Source organism: Carex rostrata, chromosome 2, assembly GCF_964058835.1.
Source record: "Carex rostrata chromosome 2, lpCarRost1.2, whole genome shotgun sequence".
Lineage (NCBI taxonomy): Eukaryota > Viridiplantae > Streptophyta > Magnoliopsida > Poales > Cyperaceae > Carex > Carex rostrata.
Genome location: NC_135919.1, coordinates 878,792 through 899,863, shown reverse-complemented (window position 1 = coordinate 899,863; position 21,072 = coordinate 878,792). Strand labels below are relative to the sequence as shown.

General features: G+C 38.4%; 6 protein-coding genes and 1 non-coding gene across 17 annotated transcripts; 5 read left to right on the top strand and 2 right to left on the bottom strand.

Annotated features, from left to right (window-relative positions):
* The first annotated feature begins 96 nt into the window (after positions 1–96).
* Positions 97–169, top strand: TRNAE-CUC (transfer RNA glutamic acid (anticodon CUC)). The gene has a single exon. It is a non-coding gene; the product is annotated as a tRNA-Glu (tRNA).
* Positions 170–442: 273 nt separating this feature from the next.
* LOC144567546 (organic cation/carnitine transporter 7-like) lies at positions 443–3,217 on the bottom strand. The gene is made up of 6 exons (XM_078317714.1): positions 3,131–3,217; positions 2,506–2,774; positions 1,820–2,057; positions 1,188–1,731; positions 871–1,091; positions 443–779 (listed from the first exon to the last, which is right to left on the bottom strand). Exons 1-6 carry the CDS (start codon positions 3,134–3,136, stop codon positions 555–557), a joined length of 1,503 nt encoding a protein of 500 aa, XP_078173840.1. The 5' UTR covers positions 3,137–3,217; the 3' UTR covers positions 443–554.
* A 481-nt stretch (positions 3,218–3,698) lies between these two features.
* LOC144548512 (structural polyprotein) lies at positions 3,699–4,906 on the top strand. 5 transcript variants are annotated; one of them, XM_078297235.1, is made up of 4 exons: positions 3,699–3,960; positions 4,196–4,249; positions 4,289–4,507; positions 4,647–4,906. In XM_078297235.1, the coding sequence occupies exons 1-4, from the start codon at positions 3,775–3,777 to the stop codon at positions 4,728–4,730; spliced, it is 543 nt and encodes a 180-aa protein (XP_078153361.1). In that variant the 5' UTR covers positions 3,699–3,774; the 3' UTR covers positions 4,731–4,906. The 5 variants fall into 5 exon arrangements, with proteins under 5 accessions (XP_078153361.1, XP_078153352.1, XP_078153343.1 ...); XM_078297226.1 differs by having other exon boundaries at positions 4,286–4,507; XM_078297217.1 differs by having other exon boundaries at positions 4,283–4,507.
* Positions 4,907–6,268: 1,362 nt separating this feature from the next.
* Positions 6,269–9,013, top strand: SUF4 (zinc finger (C2H2 type) family protein). Of its 4 annotated transcripts, XM_078317704.1 has the most exons (5): positions 6,280–6,896; positions 7,028–7,428; positions 7,511–7,671; positions 7,802–7,855; positions 8,664–9,013. In XM_078317704.1, the coding sequence occupies exons 1-5, from the start codon at positions 6,466–6,468 to the stop codon at positions 8,733–8,735; spliced, it is 1,119 nt and encodes a 372-aa protein (XP_078173830.1). In that variant the 5' UTR covers positions 6,280–6,465; the 3' UTR covers positions 8,736–9,013. The 4 variants fall into 4 exon arrangements, with proteins under 4 accessions (XP_078173822.1, XP_078173804.1, XP_078173814.1 ...); XM_078317696.1 differs by having other exon boundaries at positions 6,269–6,896; positions 7,028–7,419; positions 7,802–9,013; XM_078317678.1 differs by having other exon boundaries at positions 6,271–6,896; positions 7,802–9,013.
* LOC144567487 (uncharacterized) lies at positions 8,970–12,284 on the top strand. Of its 4 annotated transcripts, none has more exons than XM_078317648.1 (4): positions 10,038–10,220; positions 10,439–10,945; positions 11,006–11,968; positions 12,066–12,284. In XM_078317648.1, exons 1-4 carry the CDS (start codon positions 10,145–10,147, stop codon positions 12,095–12,097), a joined length of 1,578 nt encoding a protein of 525 aa, XP_078173774.1. In that variant the 5' UTR covers positions 10,038–10,144; the 3' UTR covers positions 12,098–12,284. The 4 variants fall into 4 exon arrangements, with proteins under 4 accessions (XP_078173766.1, XP_078173774.1, XP_078173780.1 ...); XM_078317654.1 differs by having other exon boundaries at positions 10,101–10,220; positions 11,069–11,968; XM_078317640.1 differs by lacking the exon at positions 10,038–10,220 and adding an exon at positions 8,970–9,051 and having other exon boundaries at positions 10,439–11,968.
* A 175-nt stretch (positions 12,285–12,459) lies between these two features.
* LOC144567477 (protein NARROW LEAF 1-like) lies at positions 12,460–15,240 on the bottom strand. The gene is made up of 4 exons (XM_078317627.1): positions 14,013–15,240; positions 13,584–13,937; positions 13,343–13,489; positions 12,460–13,202 (listed from the first exon to the last, which is right to left on the bottom strand). Exons 1-4 carry the CDS (start codon positions 14,953–14,955, stop codon positions 12,790–12,792), a joined length of 1,857 nt encoding a protein of 618 aa, XP_078173753.1. The 5' UTR covers positions 14,956–15,240; the 3' UTR covers positions 12,460–12,789.
* Positions 15,241–16,217: 977 nt separating this feature from the next.
* Positions 16,218–18,878, top strand: LOC144567515 (rho guanine nucleotide exchange factor 8-like). Its single transcript, XM_078317666.1, has 7 exons — positions 16,218–16,756; positions 16,952–17,068; positions 17,158–17,309; positions 17,436–17,510; positions 17,620–17,886; positions 17,973–18,302; positions 18,477–18,878. The coding sequence occupies exons 1-7, from the start codon at positions 16,525–16,527 to the stop codon at positions 18,876–18,878; spliced, it is 1,575 nt and encodes a 524-aa protein (XP_078173792.1). The 5' UTR covers positions 16,218–16,524.
* The last annotated feature ends 2,194 nt before the right edge of the window (positions 18,879–21,072 follow it).

Genomic DNA, 21,072 nt, shown 5'->3' with positions numbered 1-21,072 from the left:
TTGTAAATATTGTGGGAAGTGCATATATATCTGGCTATCTGACCATTGAACTAAAACTCTACACAATCATAATCAGAATAAACAAAAGAGCAAAAATCCGTTGTAGTCTAGCTGGTTAGGATACTCGGCTCTCACCCGAGAGACCCGGGTTCGAGTCCCGGCAACGGAATTTATTTTTAATTTTCATTCTCCTATGCAACTTTTATAAAAAGTGCCACTATCACTTAGCTTTCAAAAGAGGGGCGGTGCTCACGGCTTAGAGAGGAGAACTCTCTCTGTCTCTGTTTCTTTCTATTCGGAAATGATTTCCGTTTACATGAGGCATCATCCCTTTTAAAATAATCTTTTTATGCATAATATGACATCACATATTGTATGCATGCATGCAGTTATACTATTTCTTAAAAAAAAAAGAGACAACATTTGATCGATGCACTTCTTCTTTTATTGTAAGAAATACTCTTTTATGGCAACTGGTAATATTCAGACAGACGTAATAAATGAATTAAAAATCAAATGACAACAAGGGAAAAATCTAATAAAGAAAAGCTAAACTAAGCATAAACATGATCACTCAATTTGCGACCGCTTGTATCAAAGGGAAAGAAAAAGATAGCAACGCCTGATAAAAACATGACAAGTTGAAATATGAAAATAGCAAGGGTCTGATGGCAAGAATGAACCATTGTTACGGCCACGAGGGGGCATAAAATGCCACCAAATCTTGCAACTGAACTTGCAAAGCCAACACCAGTAGCCCGTACAGCTGTCGGATATATCTAAACATAAAAGACACATAGCAAGTTTAGTTGCTGAGATCAGAGAGAGAGAGAGAGAAAGAGAGAGAGAGAGGTATGTGTAATAACTGACCTCTGGTGCATAGATGTGCAAGATGGTGAAGCTAGCAGAGATGCATATACGTGCAGCAAAAAGACAAGCGGTAATGAGAGCATTGCTCTGACTCTGAGTCTGAGTCTGAGTAAATAAAAGTGGGGCGATGAATATACAGCCAAGGAAAAGCATTGAAGACATTGAAAGCTTTCTTCCCATCTTGTCCACAATGGCCGCTGATACAATCAGCCCTGGGAGTTCTGACAATCATATTCATACCACATTTAATAAACAATCAAATCAATATAATTATTTTCTTTGTAGATTTCAAAATAGAAATGGTACCTACTACGTACCTCCAATGCTAGTGATGAACACACTTTTGTAGAGATTTGCATCACTCGCATGATGTACCTTTTCTTCCCTCTCCTCAAATCCGCAATCCCTATTTCCACTACTCAATTCAGACGTCAACAAAACAAGTCCATAATATAGAAATGCCTGTGCAAGGAACACAGTCCAAAGTAGAATAGTCTGTCGTACCAAATTTGGCCCCAAAAGCTTCAAAATTGCGTTCAATCCCCCGATCTTGTTCCCATCTGTAATAGGTTCTGAGGGAACAATAACAGGTAACAGCTCGTCAAGCTCTTGTTCTTCTTCTTCATAATCATCAGCCTTGTAATTGTGGGTCCCAGTCCCAGTAACTAGTTTCCCAGGAGGTAGACTTACTTGATTTACCCGTGCCATGGTTGTGAGCACCTGAGTTGCATCATTTGTTCTTCCTTTCATGCACAGGTATCGTGGCGACTCAAGTGTTATTGGAAAGAATAAAAGGAGAGCAAAAGATGGCAGAGACGACAAGGCCAGTAACCATCTCCAACCAAACCCAGGCATCACCAGCTGAGAAGGAGAGCAAAGATGAATAAATATAAGGGGGCCTAATTGAACAATAAAAACAGTTCATGGACAAACTTGAAAAATTACATACCCAAGCAAGAGAAGCCTCCAAAATAGTACCAACCGCCCAAAATCCAGAAAAAACAACCATCCAAGTGCCCCGATTTGGTGCAGGTATGAACTCCAGAAACCAAGATCCAAGAACAGGCCCACCTCCTAGTCCCACACCCACCATAAATCTAAATACAATCAGTGATAAATAGTTTGGCGCAAATGCACTCAAAAGACCCGCTCCACCAGTAACTAGAGCAGTGAAGTTGAACCCAACCCTGGAAAAACATATTTCAACCCAACTTAAGCATTAATCAACCCCTAATTTTAGTGCAATTAAGCCTCAACATAGTCCAATTAATCCTGAACCTAATCCCCATTGTAGAATCATTATAAAAGGAAAAAGAAAAAAGAAAAAAGGGGCTCTTACTTTGGTAGAAGAAAGTAATTACGTCTACATGTTGAGTTTTGTTGAATGGGCCTTGATCAATTTCTAAACTTTACACACATATTCCAATCTAAATGTTTATCCAAACTTACCTCCATTTTACAATAAAAGATAAACGGAACATACAAAATAAATTGCTTAATCAAAGAGTTCAGGCTCCCTTAACACAAAATTGCTTAATTTGTACTTTACATCATAATGGGTTACTTTAAATAATTAATAAGCCGAAGAAGATATTATTTAGCAAATTTAGAGAAGTTTTGCAGAAAGTAACCTACCTTCTTCCGTAATTATCGGATACAAGTCCCCAAGAGTATGCCCCGACCAGCATACCAATAAAAACAGCACTTGTTATGAGGCTTTCTTCATGAGCAGAGAGACCCCACTCAGACTGTACAGATGAGCCCACAAATGAAAGAAGCATCATCTCCATTGCCTCAGAGATCTTGGCCATGCCAGAATAGGAAAGCACAAAAAATTGGAATTTGCCAAAACCCATTGACATGAGCGCCTCATCAACTGTATATGTGGTTTTCCCATTGTTCATCTATAGAAAGGAGAGGGAGAGGGAGAGGGAGAGGGAGAGGGAGGAAAAGTTTTAGCAAGTCCAGTCTGGTATTCGTCTTATTTGCAAATAGAAGCCAACATTTATTTTTAAGAAAATACATTGATCAATGATAGGTGTAATTAACAAATATCTAAAGAAATTAGGTGCTAATTGCAAATAAAAGCTTGTGTGGTATGATCTGCAATTATAAGAACTAGGGCAATTTGCAAATAAGATACAACCAAACTGAGGGTTTCACTTGATAGTAGTTAATGAAATAAAGAATGATATTTATTTGCAAACTGTGCCAATGTTAATGAAGCATATGAGCAAAGAAAGAAAATGATTGACAGTACCGGCATGGCCCAGAAAATGATTTTGTGTGATGCTGATAACCACTGGCACTACTCCAACTCCAATTACTGGGCTTAAGAGAATGGATTCTGCAGAAAAGGTGAGAAATAAATTTAAAAAATTTGGCAATTTAAACTTGTAAAAATAATAGTGAGATAGATGTGATGTTAACCTAAACCGTAGAATCAATAGTATTGTTAGAGAACGAGGCCTAGTCTAGTCTAGTCTAGTCGGATTTGAAAGAGCATTATTATTGTGAGAAAGAAAGAAAGGCGTTCCGATGGAGTGGGAGAGATGAGGGCAGGCACTGAATTTTTGAGAGAAAACGGGCAATGCAAATATGCAATGTTGAAAATTGGTAAACCGTCCTCTTCCTCCACTTTTATTATCAACGCCCTACCAAACAGATTACAAGTCAGAACTACTATTTTTTTGTTTTATGAAAATACCCTTTGTGGTCTTCTGGACCGCTAATAATATTAATGTTAAAGTGTAGGGATGAAAGAAGAAAAGGGAATAGTTTGACTTATTACAAAGTAGTAATTTCATTAAAAGATAAGGACGAACTTGAGAAGAATCAACCATTCCATTTCTCTAGAACGAGAGAGAGAGAGATCCTTGTTCCTTGCTCTGCTGTGCTGGCGTTATGAGAAGACTCCTATGGATTCTCTCTTTGCTTCTATCAGCGCTCTACTTGTCAGTATCTCCGGCGATCGCCGTCGCGGCAGGCGGTAGAGGGAGATCCTTGCTGGCGTTCGTTGAAGCGCAAGGGAACACATCCTTTCGTTGCTCTCCTTCTGGTCCTTGTATTCCTTGCCAGTACTCTGAGAAGGTTCCATATTCTCCTTCTGGTCCTTGTCTTGTATTCATGTTGAAGTTGATTAGATTAAAATTTGCATGGGATTTAGATTCCTGCTCGGATTGTGTCAATCAGTTTAATACTTGTGCCATGGAATAAAATGAATGTTCATGCAATTCAGAATCTGGTAGACTGGTACCAAAGTAATATTAAATGCTTATTTTTACTGTGATAAGTAACATTGGAGAATGAATGTTTCAACTTGTAGAATGATGACAAGTACCGGTGTAGTGAGACTGGATACCACCTACCTCTAAAATGCGTACAGGAGGAGAAGGAGAAGGAGAAGGAGAAGGAGAAGGAGGAGGTTCAACAAAACAAAAACAAAAACCGGAGAAGGTTGGCTTCTGAGTTTTTAAACTCTAAGCCGCTGCTTGGCACAATAATAAGCAATTTTAAATGGAGAAAGTTACTGGATGAAGAATCATCAGATGCTGGTATGGTTATGAAGCAGTATATCACTTACAGGAGTTGCGTACCAGTTGATGGTGAAGAGAAGCTGTCTGTTATTGGGTTTGAGGTATTTTTCTTTTGTTTAGCATTTTCTGGTACTGTCTATGATTTAGTTGTTCTACTTGGCAAAGGGTTGCCAAGGGGCAAGGTGTAAGTGTTTGATGAATAAATATAAATTTGTTGTTACATGATTGATTGATTTACAGGTGATGATGGTTGGATTGTTAATGGTGAGTGGACCTGTAGTGTACCTCAGACAAAAGCGAACTCTTCTCATGCAAGGCCATTAGGCCAAGGTGCTGCTTCAAGTAACAGCTAGCTCTCCTAGATTTTAGAATTTAAACAATCTTTTTTTGTCTACTTTTGCAGAACAATAGTTGTTGTTGTATACAAAAAAAAAAAAAATCATTTTTTGTGTTTGGCCTCTTGTTATAAACAGTTTTGTTAATTAGGTTAGTTATGGGAATATGTGATGTCATTTGTTTGTTGGTTGAGTTGAGGTCCCTCAAGGATGTAAATTGGAAAGAAAGATATGAATTGTGAGCGTTGAGGGGGGGAAGAAAGAAAGAAAGAAAGAAATGCTATCCCAATCCCATCATCACATGTTGTCAACACAACATCAAGTATGAATTGAGATTGAGGGTGGTAGCTTGGTAGATGCAAATTTGTTTCTCCATATAAATTTGGAAAGAATTATCTATCGTTATTCATAATTCCATTCCAGATAATAAAATAATGAATATGAATGCAGAGCAGAAGAATGAATACTTATCCCTCAATTACTTACTCAATGATAGGTTTGTATAGGGTAAACATTAGAGTGAGTCTATGATACTATGCATATTACGATTTGTTACCGTGTTACGGCTCTATATTTGAGTTTTTAAATCCTAACGGTCAATCCGAACCGTTCAACTTGTTCTCCGTATTAATATGTGTTTGGAGACCAAATTTTACATTTTTTGAAATTTTTTTACTATTTTTTCAGATTTATTGAAAATCACTGTTTTTGGATGGTCCAGAATTTTCAGATCAAGTGATTTTCTAAATATCTAAAAAAATAGTAAAATTTTTTCTAAAAATGTAAAATTTGGTCTCCAAACACATATTAATATGAATAACAAGATGAACGGTTCGGATCGACCGTTAGGATTTGAAAAATCGAATATAGAACCGTAGCACGGTAGCAACCCGTAATATGCATAGTACCATAGACTCACTCTAAACATTATCATTATTTATTTGAGTTTACTTTACTCACTTGAAAACCACTTTTTCATCATCCGGCAATTGATAGGTTTGTATAGGGATCCAATCACACTTTTTTTTGTGACACCAAATTACAATCTCAATTTTTAAAGTTTTCAAAGTTCAAATAGTCGATACAAATATTTCAACATGATAGATATATTAAGGACAGATCAAATTTTATATTTTTTAGAGTTTTTTTTTATTATTCATTAAGTATTTAATAAAATTGCTATATTCAGACCATTGAATTTTTGTATCCGTCTTAATAAATGATAAAAAAAATTAAAAAAAATGTAAAATTTGATCTGTAAGCACTTTGTAACACATCTATCATGTTGAACGGTTTGAATCGACTGTTTGAAAATAGAGTGTCACAATTGAATGCCTCCTCTGTAGTCTGTAATCTGTATTAGACGTGATCCATCCACCTCACGGTGCAACCTGTTGCCGTTCTCCACAGCTAATCAACCATAATCAATTCACTGTCAGACAAACCCTCTGACCTCCGTCCCATCCCAAACAAATTGTAAAACACAAATTTTCTGAGGCGGCTTTTGCAAAAACTGCCATTACCTATTGCTTCTCTTTTTCTCTTCCATCCCCGACAGAACCCTCCCTCCTTCCCTCGGCTGCGCTTTCCTGGATCTCTCTCTCTCTTTCTCTCTCTCTCTCTCTCTGTTATTGAATCAATCAATCCCCTTTGGCGAAAGAAGGCGAAAGAAAGAAACCCTAAATCCGAGCGATAGAGAGAGAGAGAGAGAAAGCATTGCATAAATGGGTAAGAAGAAGAAGAGAGCGGTGGAGAAGGTGTTTTGCTACTATTGTGACAGGGAATTCGACGACGAGAAGATTTTGGTTCAGCATCAGAAGGCCAAGCACTTCAAGTGTCACGTCTGTCACAAGAAACTCTCCACCGCCTCTGGCATGACCATCCATGTCTTGCAAGTCCACAAAGAATCTGTAACCAAAGTTCCCAATGCTAAACCTGAAAGAGAATCAACAGAGATTGAGATATTTGGTATGCAAGGTGTTCCTCCTCAAATTTTAGCTGCTCATTATGGGGAATCAGAGGAAGACCCTTCTGCCAAGATGACAAAAGTAGAGGCCCCTTTAACATTCACACACAATCACAATCCATTGAATACTGCCACTGCTATGGGATTGCCTCCAACTTATGGTGCTGTTGTGCGTCCTCCTCCTCCAATGTAATGCAATTCTTGCAATTCTTGCAATTCTCTCTCTCTCTCTCTCTCTAGTTTTAATTTGGTTATAAATAATTGAATAAATTAATAAATTCACTTCTTATAATAATCATAGATGACTTTAATGTTCGCAGTAGTTTTAATCCGGCATTCGCAGTGCGGCCTCCTCCCATGTGGCAGATGTTACCACGTGGCCCACAGCAACCTTGGTTTCATCAACAGCAACCTCTTTCCATTCCAGTCCAACCAGCTTCCTCAACTCTCACGCAACCTCTCTTCCCCATTCAGAACATCATCCCACCTACTACTACTGCTGCTGCTGCTTCTTCTATGGTGGGTCTCCACCCAGCTTTCCAGGTTACGCCCCCCATGCCTCCACCACATGTCAATGTTTCACAGCCACTTTTCCCTATTGCTACAACTACTGTTGCTGTTGCTTCTGCTCCTCCTCCTCCTCCTACTACTACTACTACTAATAATAATGGGTCTTCCGCTGGCCCTGTCAATGCAAATACTCCTGCTGCTGGTAATCAAGGCATTCTCTCTCTTGTGTACTGTTCCTTCTGTTCTGTTCTGTTCTGTATTTTTTTGCTTGATAATATGTTTTGACATTTTAGGTGGCTCCTATACCGGTATGCGGACTTATGCTACAGGCCCAGATACAGGGGGAACATCAACCATGCCCCCGCCGGAGATAGCTAACAAAGCTCCTACTCCAGCTGGTCAACCCGGTGCTAGTGAGGTGTACTTGGTCTGGGATGACGAAGCCATGTCAATGGTGCTTATCCTTTCTTTCTTGACATCTTCTTTCTATCTTTTCTCTTTTACTTCAGAAATATTCTGAATGTCAACATGGTTTTGTAATCAAATAGTATTGATAATTGTTTTATCTGTTGGTTTGGTTGTAGGAGGAGAGAAGAATGTCCCTGGTTAAATATCAGGTGCATGATGAAACTAGCCAGGTAAGTCATTTTACTCTTGTGCTCTCTCTTTCATATGCTCCAGTCTCTGTGATTTATGTACTTACAAATCACTTTAATAGTTTTTTTTTTCTTCCTTTTATTATTGAGTCATTCTGTGTAGCTAGTAAAATTTGGTACCATATGTCGGATCAAATTTATGCCCTTTTTGAGAATAGTGCGCTTTTTCCAAGAATCCTCCATGACTAATATGCACTAAATGTGCACATCTACTTTCAAAAAGAATGTAGTTGAGGTGGTGGCGGAAAGGCGGTAAAGAAGAAACTTACCAGGTTCCAATATCAATTGAGTAGATTATCAAATCTCTGAGGTCATGCATTAAAAAAAAAAACTTGTTTATATGAGAAATTACAAATTGTTGAAAAAATACTGTTGGAAAATCATTAGCACTTGGTTAAGATTTATTATATGTGCTTTAAAAACTGATGCATATATGTTACGAATGAACTGGGGGGAGCTCCTCCTCATGGGACAAAGCAGAACCTGTATGTGTTTTATTTTAACAATTGAATTCCATTTCCATTCTGTATATATTTAACTTATCCTCCTAGTACAATTTGTGCTCCGGCATATTTCATGCCTTGTATAATTGGTCGGTGGAACCGCGGCCAAATTTTGCTACAGGTCAGCTTTCCTCTGGGCCAATGAAGCTTTTAGATTTCCCTAAACTAGTTTAGATTTATAGATTTTAGATAGAAAGTTATTTTTTAGTATGGTTAGTAATATAGTATGTCATAATCTGATATAGTTATCATTTTATTTGTGTACAAAAAAAATATTGGGAAAACAGATGAACTCCATTGACGCGGCAATAGACAGGCGCATATCGGAAAGTAGGCTTGCTGGTCGAATGGCTCTCTAGAAACTTGTGACGATTAATTGGGGTATGTTGTTGTGACTTGTGGGTGAGTGAGAAAGGAAAGGATGTTATTTGAGTCTGCTATTATGAATTGTGATTGACAATTTGAGAGATTTTGGTTGGAAACTAGTAGTTATTAAGAAAATTTTCCAATTTTATTTGTCATAATGTGTGAACTAATATTGAGATGGGGCTAGGGAACTAAACAAGGGAAGGGAAGGGAAGGCAGTCTCCTCTTTTAGATGACTAGCTGTGATTGAAGAAAGGGTTGTTATTGTTGTTGTTGTTGTTATGATTTGGTTGATTGATGTTTTACATGGTACTTTTTTTTATTAAAACTAAAATGATGTGTGTGGAAGCACTAAATCCATGTCTTGCACTTTATAAAAGAAAAGCTAATAATATTAAGACAATATATGAGGAATTAACAGACATGCATCAAGGAATAATGAGCAAAATCTGGAATGAATGAATAAATTTGGATTGAAACTCTTCAGTCTTCAAATTCAACAACAAATAATGAACAGATTATCTATCATTTAACATGGCGAATTAGGGGATGCTTGTTATGTTTTACCCAGCTGACCTCTGACGTGATATATAAGTGCAAAGTACCAACGCATGTGGCATGCTAATAAGTGCAAAACACAACCAGTATCACCTCAATCTCATGATTTAATCCTCACAGACAAATATCAAATCAAACCAAATCAAATTTAGAGTGAAAGAGAAGCAAGCAAAAAAAAAGAAAAAGGCTTTACTATTTCTCTAGCACCAAGCAAGCACATATCCCAAAACTAAATTAGACGAACAGAATCTGTTCTACATTTCTCTCTCTCTCTCTATATATATATATAGATAGATATTTTTATACTTTATATTTAGCCCTCCGCTCCCTAATTACTTTCAATTGGGCCTAATTAACTACCTTTCCAAAAGCTACAACCACCTCTCTCACATCTAATTAAGCTCTCTTTCATTCATCATTCTTTCCACTTCATTCAGTATCCATTTCCCTACACACTCACTACTCACCAAAAAAAGAGAAAAAAAACAAGAATGTGACTTTGCTTGGTACGTATAAAAGTAGCATAATTAAAAGAATATGAATTATGCGATAATTAACCAGAGCTAGCTTTTTAATTCTTAACTCAATGCAACCTTTTTTCTGTTCCCTTCTTTCTTTCAGAGTACCAGGCAGCACTGAGCTCCTTTATTTCCAAGTATCTCACACTCCTCTTGCACTTTATTTCTCTACCACCCACCACTATATATAACTATAACTATAACTATAACCATAACCATAACCGTAGCATTCATTGTTCATCAACACTAACTCTCCTCTTATATATGGTAACATATACAAGTGCCAAAGAGACCAAAAGGAGAATCAAAGGAAATAAACATATTTGATGGCCCAAAGTAGCAACTTGTATCTTGGATTGTTGCATCTTCTCTCTATATCCCTTGCAATCTTCTTCCAATGTGGTTAGTCCTAGCTACAATTTCATTTTCTTTCTTCTTCTCAACTAATTTAACCATTCTCCATTTTCTTTTGTGTGGTTCAGTAAACATGTATGTATATATATATACTTTTTGAGTCATGAAACTAGCATTTTACTTTGTTTACTTTGCAAGGCAAGTATAAGTATATTCCCTTTCATTTCTCCTAACAAATTAATGCCACATTAGTTGTTGTCAAACAGATGCAAGAGAACTGAGACAAGTCAAGAAACTCACACTGATCAAATACACTCCCAATTATCTAAAACCCAAAGCACTGCATTTACTCAATGATGAGTTATCTTCCCCCTCTGATCCCTACTCCATCGGCTCACCTTATTTTCTACCTCCATTTACTGACATTCTGGGCCCCACATCCTCTCATAGTCTTACCACCATCTCCCCACCCTTTTGCCTTTATCCCCCAGTTACGTCGACCCCACCTATCTTCTCCCCACCTCCAATTGTAAACCCCAACCCCCCTGAAATAAACCCAAATCCGCCAATTATTGTTCCGAGCCCACCAGAAGTATTCCCTAACCCACCAACTGTAAATCCCAATCCACCAGTTGTCATTCCAAACCCTCCAGAAATTGCTCCAAGCCCGCCAGAAATCACCCCGAACCCAAATCCAAATCCTCCAGAAGCTGCACCAAGCCCGCCAGAAGTCACTCCAAATCCACCGATCATCTACCCAAGTCCACCAGAAGGTGCACCAAGCCCGCCAGAAGTCATTCCAAACCCGCCCTGCTTAAATCCGAGTCCACCAGAAGGCGCACCAAGCCCGCCAGAAGTCACTCCAAACCCGCCCGGCTTAAATCCGAGTCCACCAGAAGGCGCACCAAGCCCGCCAGAAGTCACTCCAAACCCGCCCAGCTTAAATCCGAGTCCACCAGAAGGCGCACCAAGCCCGCCAGAAGTCACTCCAAACCCGCCCGGCTTAAATCCGAGTCCACCAGAAGGCGCACCAAGCCCGCCAGAAGTCACTCCAAACCCTCCCGGCTTAAATCCGACTCCACCAGAAGGCGCACCAAGCCCGCCAGAAGTCACTCCAAACCCTCCCGGCTTAAATCCGACTCCACCAGAAGGCGCACCAAGCCCTCCCGGCTTAAATCCGACTCCACCAGAAGGCGCACCAAGCCCGCCAGAAGTCACTCCAAACCCGCCCGGCTTAAATCCGAGTCCACCAGAAGGCGCACCAAGCCCGCCAGAAGTCACTCCAAACCCGCCCGGCTTAAATCCGAGTCCACCAGAAGGCGCACCAAGCCCGCCAGAAATCACCCCAAACCCCCCAACAGTGAATCCAAATCCAAGTCCACCTGAAGTTATACCAAACCCGCCAGAAACAAGCCCAGGAAATCCACCAACAGCCGTACCGGGGGCCCCACCAGAAATCATAACCCCTCCTAGTCCTGGTCCACCAACACCAAGTGGTTTTCTTCCTCCTGTAGTATTTCCACCACCTTTTGCCCCACCAACCCCTACAAGTGCACAGGGGCTTTGGTGTGTTGCGAAACCAAGTGTACCCGACCCAATAATGAAAGAGGCGATGGATTATGCATGTGGGTCCGGTGCTGATTGTGTGTCTATTAAACCAAAGGGGGCGTGCTACGAGCCAGATACATTGATAGCACATGCTTCTTATGCTTTCAACAGCTACTGGCAGAAGACTAAGGCAGCTGGTGGCACGTGCGATTTTGGCAATACAGCTATGCTCATCACTAAAGATCCAAGTAATCAATTAAGTTTTCCTTACAATTGCATCAACACTTTGCATTTAGGTTCTCCTCTTCTTTTCTCACACATTTTACTTTTCTTTTTGTGGTGCAGGTTATGACGGTTGCCACTTCAGTCTTCTCTAAAATTATACCAAGAACGTACCATATTCTTCTTCACAGTTTTCTAGCTAGGGATCTATACAAATTTCATTGTTGAACTAAACTTATTATTTCTTTAGGGCATTCTTTTTCCCTTTCTTATTTAAGTTGTTGGTACAATTTTTGTAATTTTGTAATCTAATTAATTAGTCACCAAACTGGAGAACATCAAGTTTGTTTTTCTCTCTCTTATTTTTTTATTCCCTATACTACTACATATTACTTATTTCAATATACTTACCTCAATAACTGATAGTAGTGTGATTTAGGAAAAAAAAAAAGAAAAAAAAATTCAAGATAGTTGAATGAAAAAAAAGAAGCTGCAGTAAAGGACATGGGCATGGTAATTTAGAATATGAATAGTTCATAAAAAGTAAATTAATTCCATATACCACAAGCATAACCTACATACAATTAAGTCAGCATGCAACCTGTTACATTTTACATACTAGATTTTGCATTTGCATGAAACAACTCATAATATATAGGAACAAAATCTGCTGCTATCCAAAACCCATGTTATCCTCTCTTATCTCTCTCTCCTCTTTTGAAGAGAGAGAGATAGAGAGAAAAGTGGACAGCAGGGTGCTGCAATTCTTCTTAGAATAGCAGCAGATTCGGATCCTAATATATAACTCACATGCATCTTAACTTAAATAAGTTACCTCTTAATTCTTTCACTGTTGCAAATCCGTGTCTGGGTTGGGATCTGGGTTTAAATTGAGACCAGAGTCGGAGTCCGGTTCGGGTTCTGGGTTCAGTCGCACTCTTTTTGGGTTCCGATCTCCCAAATGCAGTGACATGCACAAATCTTCGTCATTATTATATGGTGGGTCACTATTGTTTCCATTATTACTATTATTATTGCCGTTACCATTATTGATATCAATACTCGTAGTAATCTCATTTAAGTTGGGGATAAATTGATGCTCTTCTACATTGTTATTCATGGTTTTGACAGTCTCCACCTGAAATTCAGGTTGACTTATCTGGGTCGCGTCAGGTGCAGAATTTGATGCGGGTTGAGGGGATTGGATTACACCTGAGTTCACCGCTGATACCATAGCCATTCTTTGCTCCTCCAGTGCATCTGAGATATATTTTCAAATTAGAGAACAGAAACCAAATGACATGTCAACATATAACAAATTTTCACCTTAAGTGAGGAAAAATCGTTCTAATAGATACCAAATTAGACAAAAAGCAAGAAAAAGTACGAAAAAGCCTTACTCTGCAATTCTTGATTGGTTGTAATAAGATCAAGCTCCAACAAGTCAAGAAGGCGGCCCAAATCGACTCCACTTGTCCAATTCTCAGGTCCCTGACTATTTTTCAATTTCAACCTTCCCCTATTTGCTGTACCGCCCCAGATAATACCTGTTAATTATAGAAAGAGTATTGTTGTAAAGAGAAGTTGTAAGTTGTATCTTAAGATGAAATGAATGAATAGCAATTGGCAATTGGCAATTACCAATTGGCTGAGGCATCTGATCTTCCCCTCCTTTGAGAAGAATTAAGCTGCCACTGTCCCCTTCTAAATCAAAAGTCTGCTGATTCTCTCCTACGACCAAGAAATCAGTGAAAAAGCATATGCCTTTCTCATCATTGTACTCTAGGGCATATGACATGACTGTCCCACTTGTCAGGCCTGAGCTGCGGCCAACCTTCAATACTTGTCTCCCAATGAGAGAAGCTATGGGGGACTGGAGGTCAATTTTTTTGACACTTCCAATTTGTCCGACACCTTTGACTAATGTGGTTATGTGGGATATGTCGATGTCATCAGAGAAGGGGATGAAGGCACCATCAGCACGGACAAAAGTTTCTGTTTGGTTCTCATAGTTAGTTAGTTATTATACTAGTGTGAACAAGGAAAGTAAGTATATGAAAATTGGAATACCTGGATTTGTTCCAGCATAAATGCCATACCAGACATCATCGGTGATGAAGGAGGTGGCTCTCTCTACAGCCCCAAGATAAACACCAGGCCCCAGGTTGGGTGGTAATGGGTGAAACATCTTTTGATTGGGGTAATCGAGGTCAACTGCCACGTGTCGGTTTGTGAGGAAGCCAACTTGTCTGTTACCAGTCTGACTCCTAACAATAGCTCCCAAAGTGCCATAAATCTCAAGACTAGCAACCTGTGATCCAGATCCTATGCATGGATCTGTTCCACGTAGTCCATCTACAAGCTCATCATACAACTGTTCTTTTGGTGTTGGTGCTGGTGCACCGTAATAAGAGAATTCAACGACATCAACATCACACCATACCCCTCCTGGTCCTTCAAGTGCTGCTGGCAAACATTGGCCTGGAATAAGCCACTTCTTATTTACCTTGCGAGCAACAAATACTAGAATGGCAGGTATATCTGTAAGTTTGCCTTTCCTGATTCGAAAACCAACAGCCGTACCAAGACTAAATCGCCTCAAGATTTTACTATGAAATGCACGTATTGTCATCAAATCCAACAAAGTAGTGGCTTGTTGACCTTTGGGAAGGCGGCCCAAATTGCCAGGCAAAACCCCTTTTTGTAAATCACCAAAATAATTTGCACGGCCCTCGGCTGCAAGAGGTAATAAAGTGGAGGTGGGCCATGAGAAGTATGCTGCAGCTGCTGTTGCTGTTGCTGTTGCTGTTGCTGAGTCAGAGTGCTGGCCGGCAGAGGGATAAGAGGCTGGGAAGGGGAAGGGGAAGAGGTGCTGGTGGTGGTTGCAATATTCATTCAGATCGGAGTCAGCTTCAGCTTCAGCTTCAGTTGCAGCTGCAGGAGGATTTAAGCTGCTGCTAGAGCCTGCAGCTGCTTGTAAGTCCAAGTCCAAGTCCAAGTCCAAGTCCCCCATTGAAATTGAAATTGAAATTGAATTGAATTGAATTGAATTGAATTGATTCTTACTTTTACTTTTACTTGTTGTTGAGTAGCTTCATCTTCATCAAGGCCTTTACTTGAGAGAGAGAGAGAGAGGTAGGTAACTAAGGTTTTAGGAGGAATGGAAAGGCGATCGATCGAGAGAGAGAGAGAGAGGAGAGGAGGAGAGGAGAGGAGAGGAGAGGAAAGGAGATTAAATTAAAGAAAGTTGAAAAGACGCTTTCTCTAGTACGTGCAGGTGCAGGTGCAGTAAGGAAGAAAGTGGAAGTGGAAGCCTGTGATCAGTGATCAGTGATGTGAGTCGAAAGGGAAGACTCAAATGCCCTCATGCGATCGATGCGATGCTCATCTTTATTGGAAGTGGAAGTGGAAGTGGGTTACTGACAAAGGAGCCCACCCACATTTATCCAACACAAACAAGCAAACAAAACAAAATGATTTTAATGATTTTATGGGAATGGCTGGGTCCCATGAGTCAGAAGGGAGAAGAGATCCTGGGGACGGGTCATTAATTCATTATTTCATTATCAAATCAAATCTATTCCACTGGAGGTATTGGTATTGGTATTCGACTGGAGGGAAGGTGGAGCCCAATTGATGTGGTGTGGTGTGTGTTTCAGCTCCTTTGTCTAATCTGGGCTGGACTCGACTGGACTGGGCCCATATAATAAAACACCAACTGTAAACAATAAGAAATAAACAAACCAACTTTGTTTCTGCTTCTTTTGCTTCTTCCACAATTAATTAATGCCTATCAATCCTAATTCAAGTTTTTTTTGGGTTCCATTGCAAAATCAAATGAAATGAATGACAAAAGGTCCCTTTTTTTCTTAAATACAACCCAAGTTGATTTGGCCTACAAAAACACCTACTCAACTTGAGACATTGTTGCTAACAGCACACACACACACACACACATATATATAGTTGCTGAAAAATTAATTGAGTTATGATGAGGGTTTTAATTTGGAGTTTATATATGTAGCTAGTATCTGATTTTGAGTTTAAGTTGCATATATAATTGAGGGCCAGCACAGTTTAATTTGCTAGTTAGTTATGATATTAATCACTAGTCATTCATTTGAAGTTTGGAAATTAACAAAACCAAACCATTTAAGGTTTAAAATTGTGCCTCCATTTAAGGTTTCCTTAATTTTAAAATCCCATTTTTTTTAATGGTTCAACAGTTGTTTCCTTTATATATAATTTTAATCTACTTGCCATCCACCATCTCCTTTCATGCAACCACGTTTCAACTCTTTAAACAAATTAATAATAACAAAGCACAGACATCCCCCCACAATTCCTTGCCCTTTGTCTGTTTGATCTCTTGCCTCTTTACACCAAACCAACTAACAGAACCACTTTCTTTGCATTGAAAGAAATACATTGTAAAAGCTTCTCTCTCTCCCAACCTTTGGCCTCTAACCTTCCATACTTGCAAATTCCCAATTCTGGATTGTAAATCAATCCCTAATTAGAAAGGAATGATTTGGGTTGCACCCAATTTCAGCACTACATCTTTTAAAAGATTATATGTTTGATGGTTCGATTCGGTCGTGGAAATAGCCTTGAGAGGTTTATTAGAAGGGTTAGAAGCTTTGACAGGTCCTCATCATCCAGTGAATTTGAGATGTATGAAATGGAGGGTCGTCAGTCCCCGGGACCACAATATGACGGTTCTGGCAACTCGAGTTGGTCGATTAACAAGTCTGAAAGAGCCCCGAGGTCTCGGTTTGCCTCCAATGCAAGCCAACAAGATGGAGCACCATCGGGTAATTTTCAATAATAAAAAAAACATCAGAAATTCATATTGTCAAAATGATATCCAATTTGTTAAACCAGGCCAACATTATATTTAATCTAGTAGATAATGGTTTTCTTAATTTGTGCTTGGCTTCAATGTCTTCGAGTTATTGAATTATGTACGTGAAGTTTCAAACGATGTTAATTTGTTTTTGTCAATTCAGACTTACAGCTAATGAAAGAGAAGTTTGCGAAACTGCTGCTTGGAGAAGACATGTCGGGTTCCGGTAAAGGTGTCTCCTCTGCCCTTGCTCTGTCTAATGCTATCACAAATCTTTCAGGTAAGCTATTGGTGTTTCATATCTTAATTTCCAAATTATAATCATTTGCAACAACCCATAAATACAATGGTTTTGTCTTCATTGTGCAGCTTCTGTGTTTGGTGAGCACCACAAACTCGAGCCACTCCCCCCAGAGAAAAGGGCAAGGTGGAGAAAAGAAGTTGATTGGCTTCTAGCTGTAACCGATCACATAGTTGAATTTGTTCCAACTGAACAAGTGAAAGATGGCCAAAGCATGGAGGTAATTAAGATCAAATTTCTTGTTGGTCCTTTAATTTCTTTTACATAATATAAAGTCAGTTTTTGATACATTTAATAACCACAATATATGTATATATATCCTTTCTATTTTTTTTGTCTATTTTAGGTTATGTCTACTCAGCAGAGGAGAGATCTCCACATGAACATCCCCGCATTGCGTAAGCTTGATGCAATGCTACTCGTAAGAGAAGATCACAATTTAAATTTGGAATCTCACTTGTACTTGTAGACAGGGTAGGCTAATTTTTCTCACTCAGGAAATAATTTAATTTGTTTGTATATTCTTGCAGAGTTACCTTGAAAATTTCAAGGACCAGCAGGAGTTCTGGTATGCATCTGGCAACGACTCTGTCAAAGGGATGGAAGCTAGGAAAGATGATAAATGGTGGATGCCAATGGTTAAAGTACCGCCGAGCGGGCTTTCCATTGTATCTAGAAAATGGCTTGAGTACCAAAGAGAATCAGTGAACCAAGTGCTAAAAGCTGCTATGGCTATAAATGCAATGGTTCTTGCAGAGATGGAGATCCCGGAGGCCTACATGGAAGCACTCCCTAAGGTAGTACGTACCATATATCTCCTCTCCTCTCCTCTCCTCTCCTGAGTTAATTTTTGACAACAAATTAAATTAATCCATGCATGTAGAATGGAAGAGTGAGTCTTGGGGATGCAATATATAAGAACATAACTGATGAGTACTTTGACCCAATTAAGTTCCTCGAGTTATTGGACCTATCGACTGAACATAAGGTAGTCGACCTAAAGAACAGGATCGAAGCATCATGCATAATTTGGAAGAGGAAAATGACAAATAAGGACATGAGATCCTCTTGGGGGTCCATGGGATCGATTGTGAGCTTGGAGAAAAGGGAGCAATTCGAGGAGAGAGCTGAGACCATTCTCCATCTCCTCAAGCGCCAATTCCCTGGTGCACCCCAGTCACACCTTGATATTAGCAAGATACAATATAACAAGGTAATTACTTCCCTTGCTGGCATGGATTATTAATTCATGAGAAATCGTTCACCGGCCTTACAATCATCCAGCTATGCTAGCTAGCTAGCTTGTTTAATTTTAATTAGGATGCATGCATGTAATGATGTAAAGTTGTAAACTAATTAATTAATGTGTGTTAATTTATTGTTTTAGGATGTTGGATATGCTATACTTGAGAGCTATGCTCGAGTTCTAGAAACTCTAGCCTTCAGTGTGATGTCACGAATTGAAGATGTACTACACGCAGATAACATTGCCAGAAATCCATCTCTGAAGGACTCGAATAGGAAGAACAATTCAGATACAACTAGTGGGGCAGTAAAACTAGACCCAAGGGTAGAGTTGGAGAAATTAAAAGGTGCGCCTACTTCCATGACTCTGTGGGACTTCATGGGATGGCAACCTGATGAACTCGAAATCAAAACCAAGGATGCACATAATTTTAAAGATGACAGTTTGATCAAGAAGCAGCCTCATGTTGTTTCAGCACCAAAGAAATTTTCTTACACAGAGAAGGTCGAGACGGGATTGAGGAGCCCCACGGCCCGCCACTAAAAAATGAAATTAATGAATATATAGGAGCTCGCATCGCATGTAAATATATAGACGAGAGGCGCTCGTGTTAGAATCATATCACAGTAGATCTAAAATGGCAGTAGTCTGATCATTCACAGCTTGAGTTGGTTGGTGTAATATAATATTCCTGCCTTAATTAATTTAGAGAAACAAGTTCTTTTTAATTTATGTTATTTTATTTTGTCCTCTTTAATTAATTCTGTGTATTTGAGTGATTTCATTGTTTTATAATTTATGTTAATTAAGTAGTTACTGATTGTGAAGAGGGGAACGTACTCTTGTCTTGCTGTATCTTGGACAGCCACAAGGGTGCATGTCTTAATTAATTTGTTTGATTTTTTTTTTGTTTTTAGATATATTTTGTACTAATTAATTATTCTGGTGTAATAAAAATCTCTTTTTCAGATAATGCTGGGAAAATTGAAATGGCGCATCGATCTTATATATATATGTATGCTTTAGCAGATAGATCTAGCTGTCCAATCAACCAATGTTCATTAGTAGGTAGCTAGCATGCATGTAAGAATATTAACAACCCTTACCCTTACCCTTACCCTGTCCGTCCCTGTGGATCAGCATTCAGCGCTAGCTGGTGATCATTTGATCAGAAGACCAAATTAATTAAGGACCATCATTAATTGACTTTCCAAACGAACTGGTTTTCAACTGGTAGTCTGGTACAAGGACAGTACCCAACTGGATCAACTATATATGCTGATCACAGGTGCTATTTACAGTATTGATTTCTAGAGGACTATATATATGTTTTGACTTTTGATGCTCTTAGAAAATTAAATGTGGCAAAATATAAAGTGGAAAAGGTATTAATTATATTCATATATATTTAATTTGTTGTTAATTAATTCCATGTCAACTACGTACTGTTAAATCTGAATATGATCGATACTACTCTACTATTCGATGAACTTAAAAATATGCTACAATTCAAGCTCAATTTCTTCTGAATTACTTAAAATGGAATTGCCCTTGCCCTTGCCCTTCCTTATCGTTTGTATCTCTAAACTCTATATATAATAATTCTAGTTCATCGTGTGTACCAGGACGGAATTCTTATACATTATGGATTTCTCAAAAGCATGCAATATAATAAAATAAAACTTATTTTTAATTACCTCAAAATAGACAGTTCACAATGGCATGGTAAATCTAATAACTCACTACCGCCACATTTTTTGAAAGTGATGCTTAACTTCAACTTCTTCTTTTTTGGTTTTTTTTAGAATGCCTATACAAATTGATCGCTCCCTCCGAAAATTTTAAATTACACCGTTCAAATTCAAGTAATAAAATTCTAAAAATCTAATAACTCACATATTTATTCAATATAACTTTAGTATATATCAAATATATCCAAAACTCGTATTAATTATATTTAATTTTCTTAAAACTATAATTAATTAAGGATTAATTTAGCATCCTCTTTTTATTTCCTTAGAATCGTTCTCCTTTATACCTAATATAAAAAATTAAAAACAGATATGCCAAACTTAGTCGGTAATAAAACACGTATTCTCAAACTAAGTTACTACTTTGATGATAGTTGCGATATCATCGTCGAATTCAATATGAGTTATTTTATTGAAAAAGTTAGAGTGGTTACCTTGTTTTTAAACAATCGAGCTGGAGTTTAAATCCTTAAATCTAGTTTGCTGCCCCTTCTATCCGAGTTTAAGCGGGAGAGACGAGATGAGGAGAGTTTAACGAAAAATGAAAAGTTATGTCAAAACAAACAGGAAAGAAATCTGTGCGCAAAAGATGAAGGGGCGGAGAAGGATAAGAGACTAAATATCTTAATAATTATATTTTATATAATCTTAAACTTAATTAATCTCAATTTTTATTAATTGAATAAATATGTGAGTTATTCAATTTTGAGACGGTAAATGTGTAATTATAGAAATTTGAATGATAAATATGTAATTTCATAGTTTTTGAGCGGTATATATGAAATTCTCCCTAAAATCTTCCTGACTTCCTGTATAATTCTGCACCCATGACCCACCCACCCAACAAATATGTATCACAGATAAACGAACTTGGTTGGATTTGTTAGTGTAATAATCTAGAAGTCAATAATACGATAATTTATCATAAAGCTTTGTTCATAAATTGGATGATTAATATCATTTTGTTGCCTTGAGTATTATTGAAT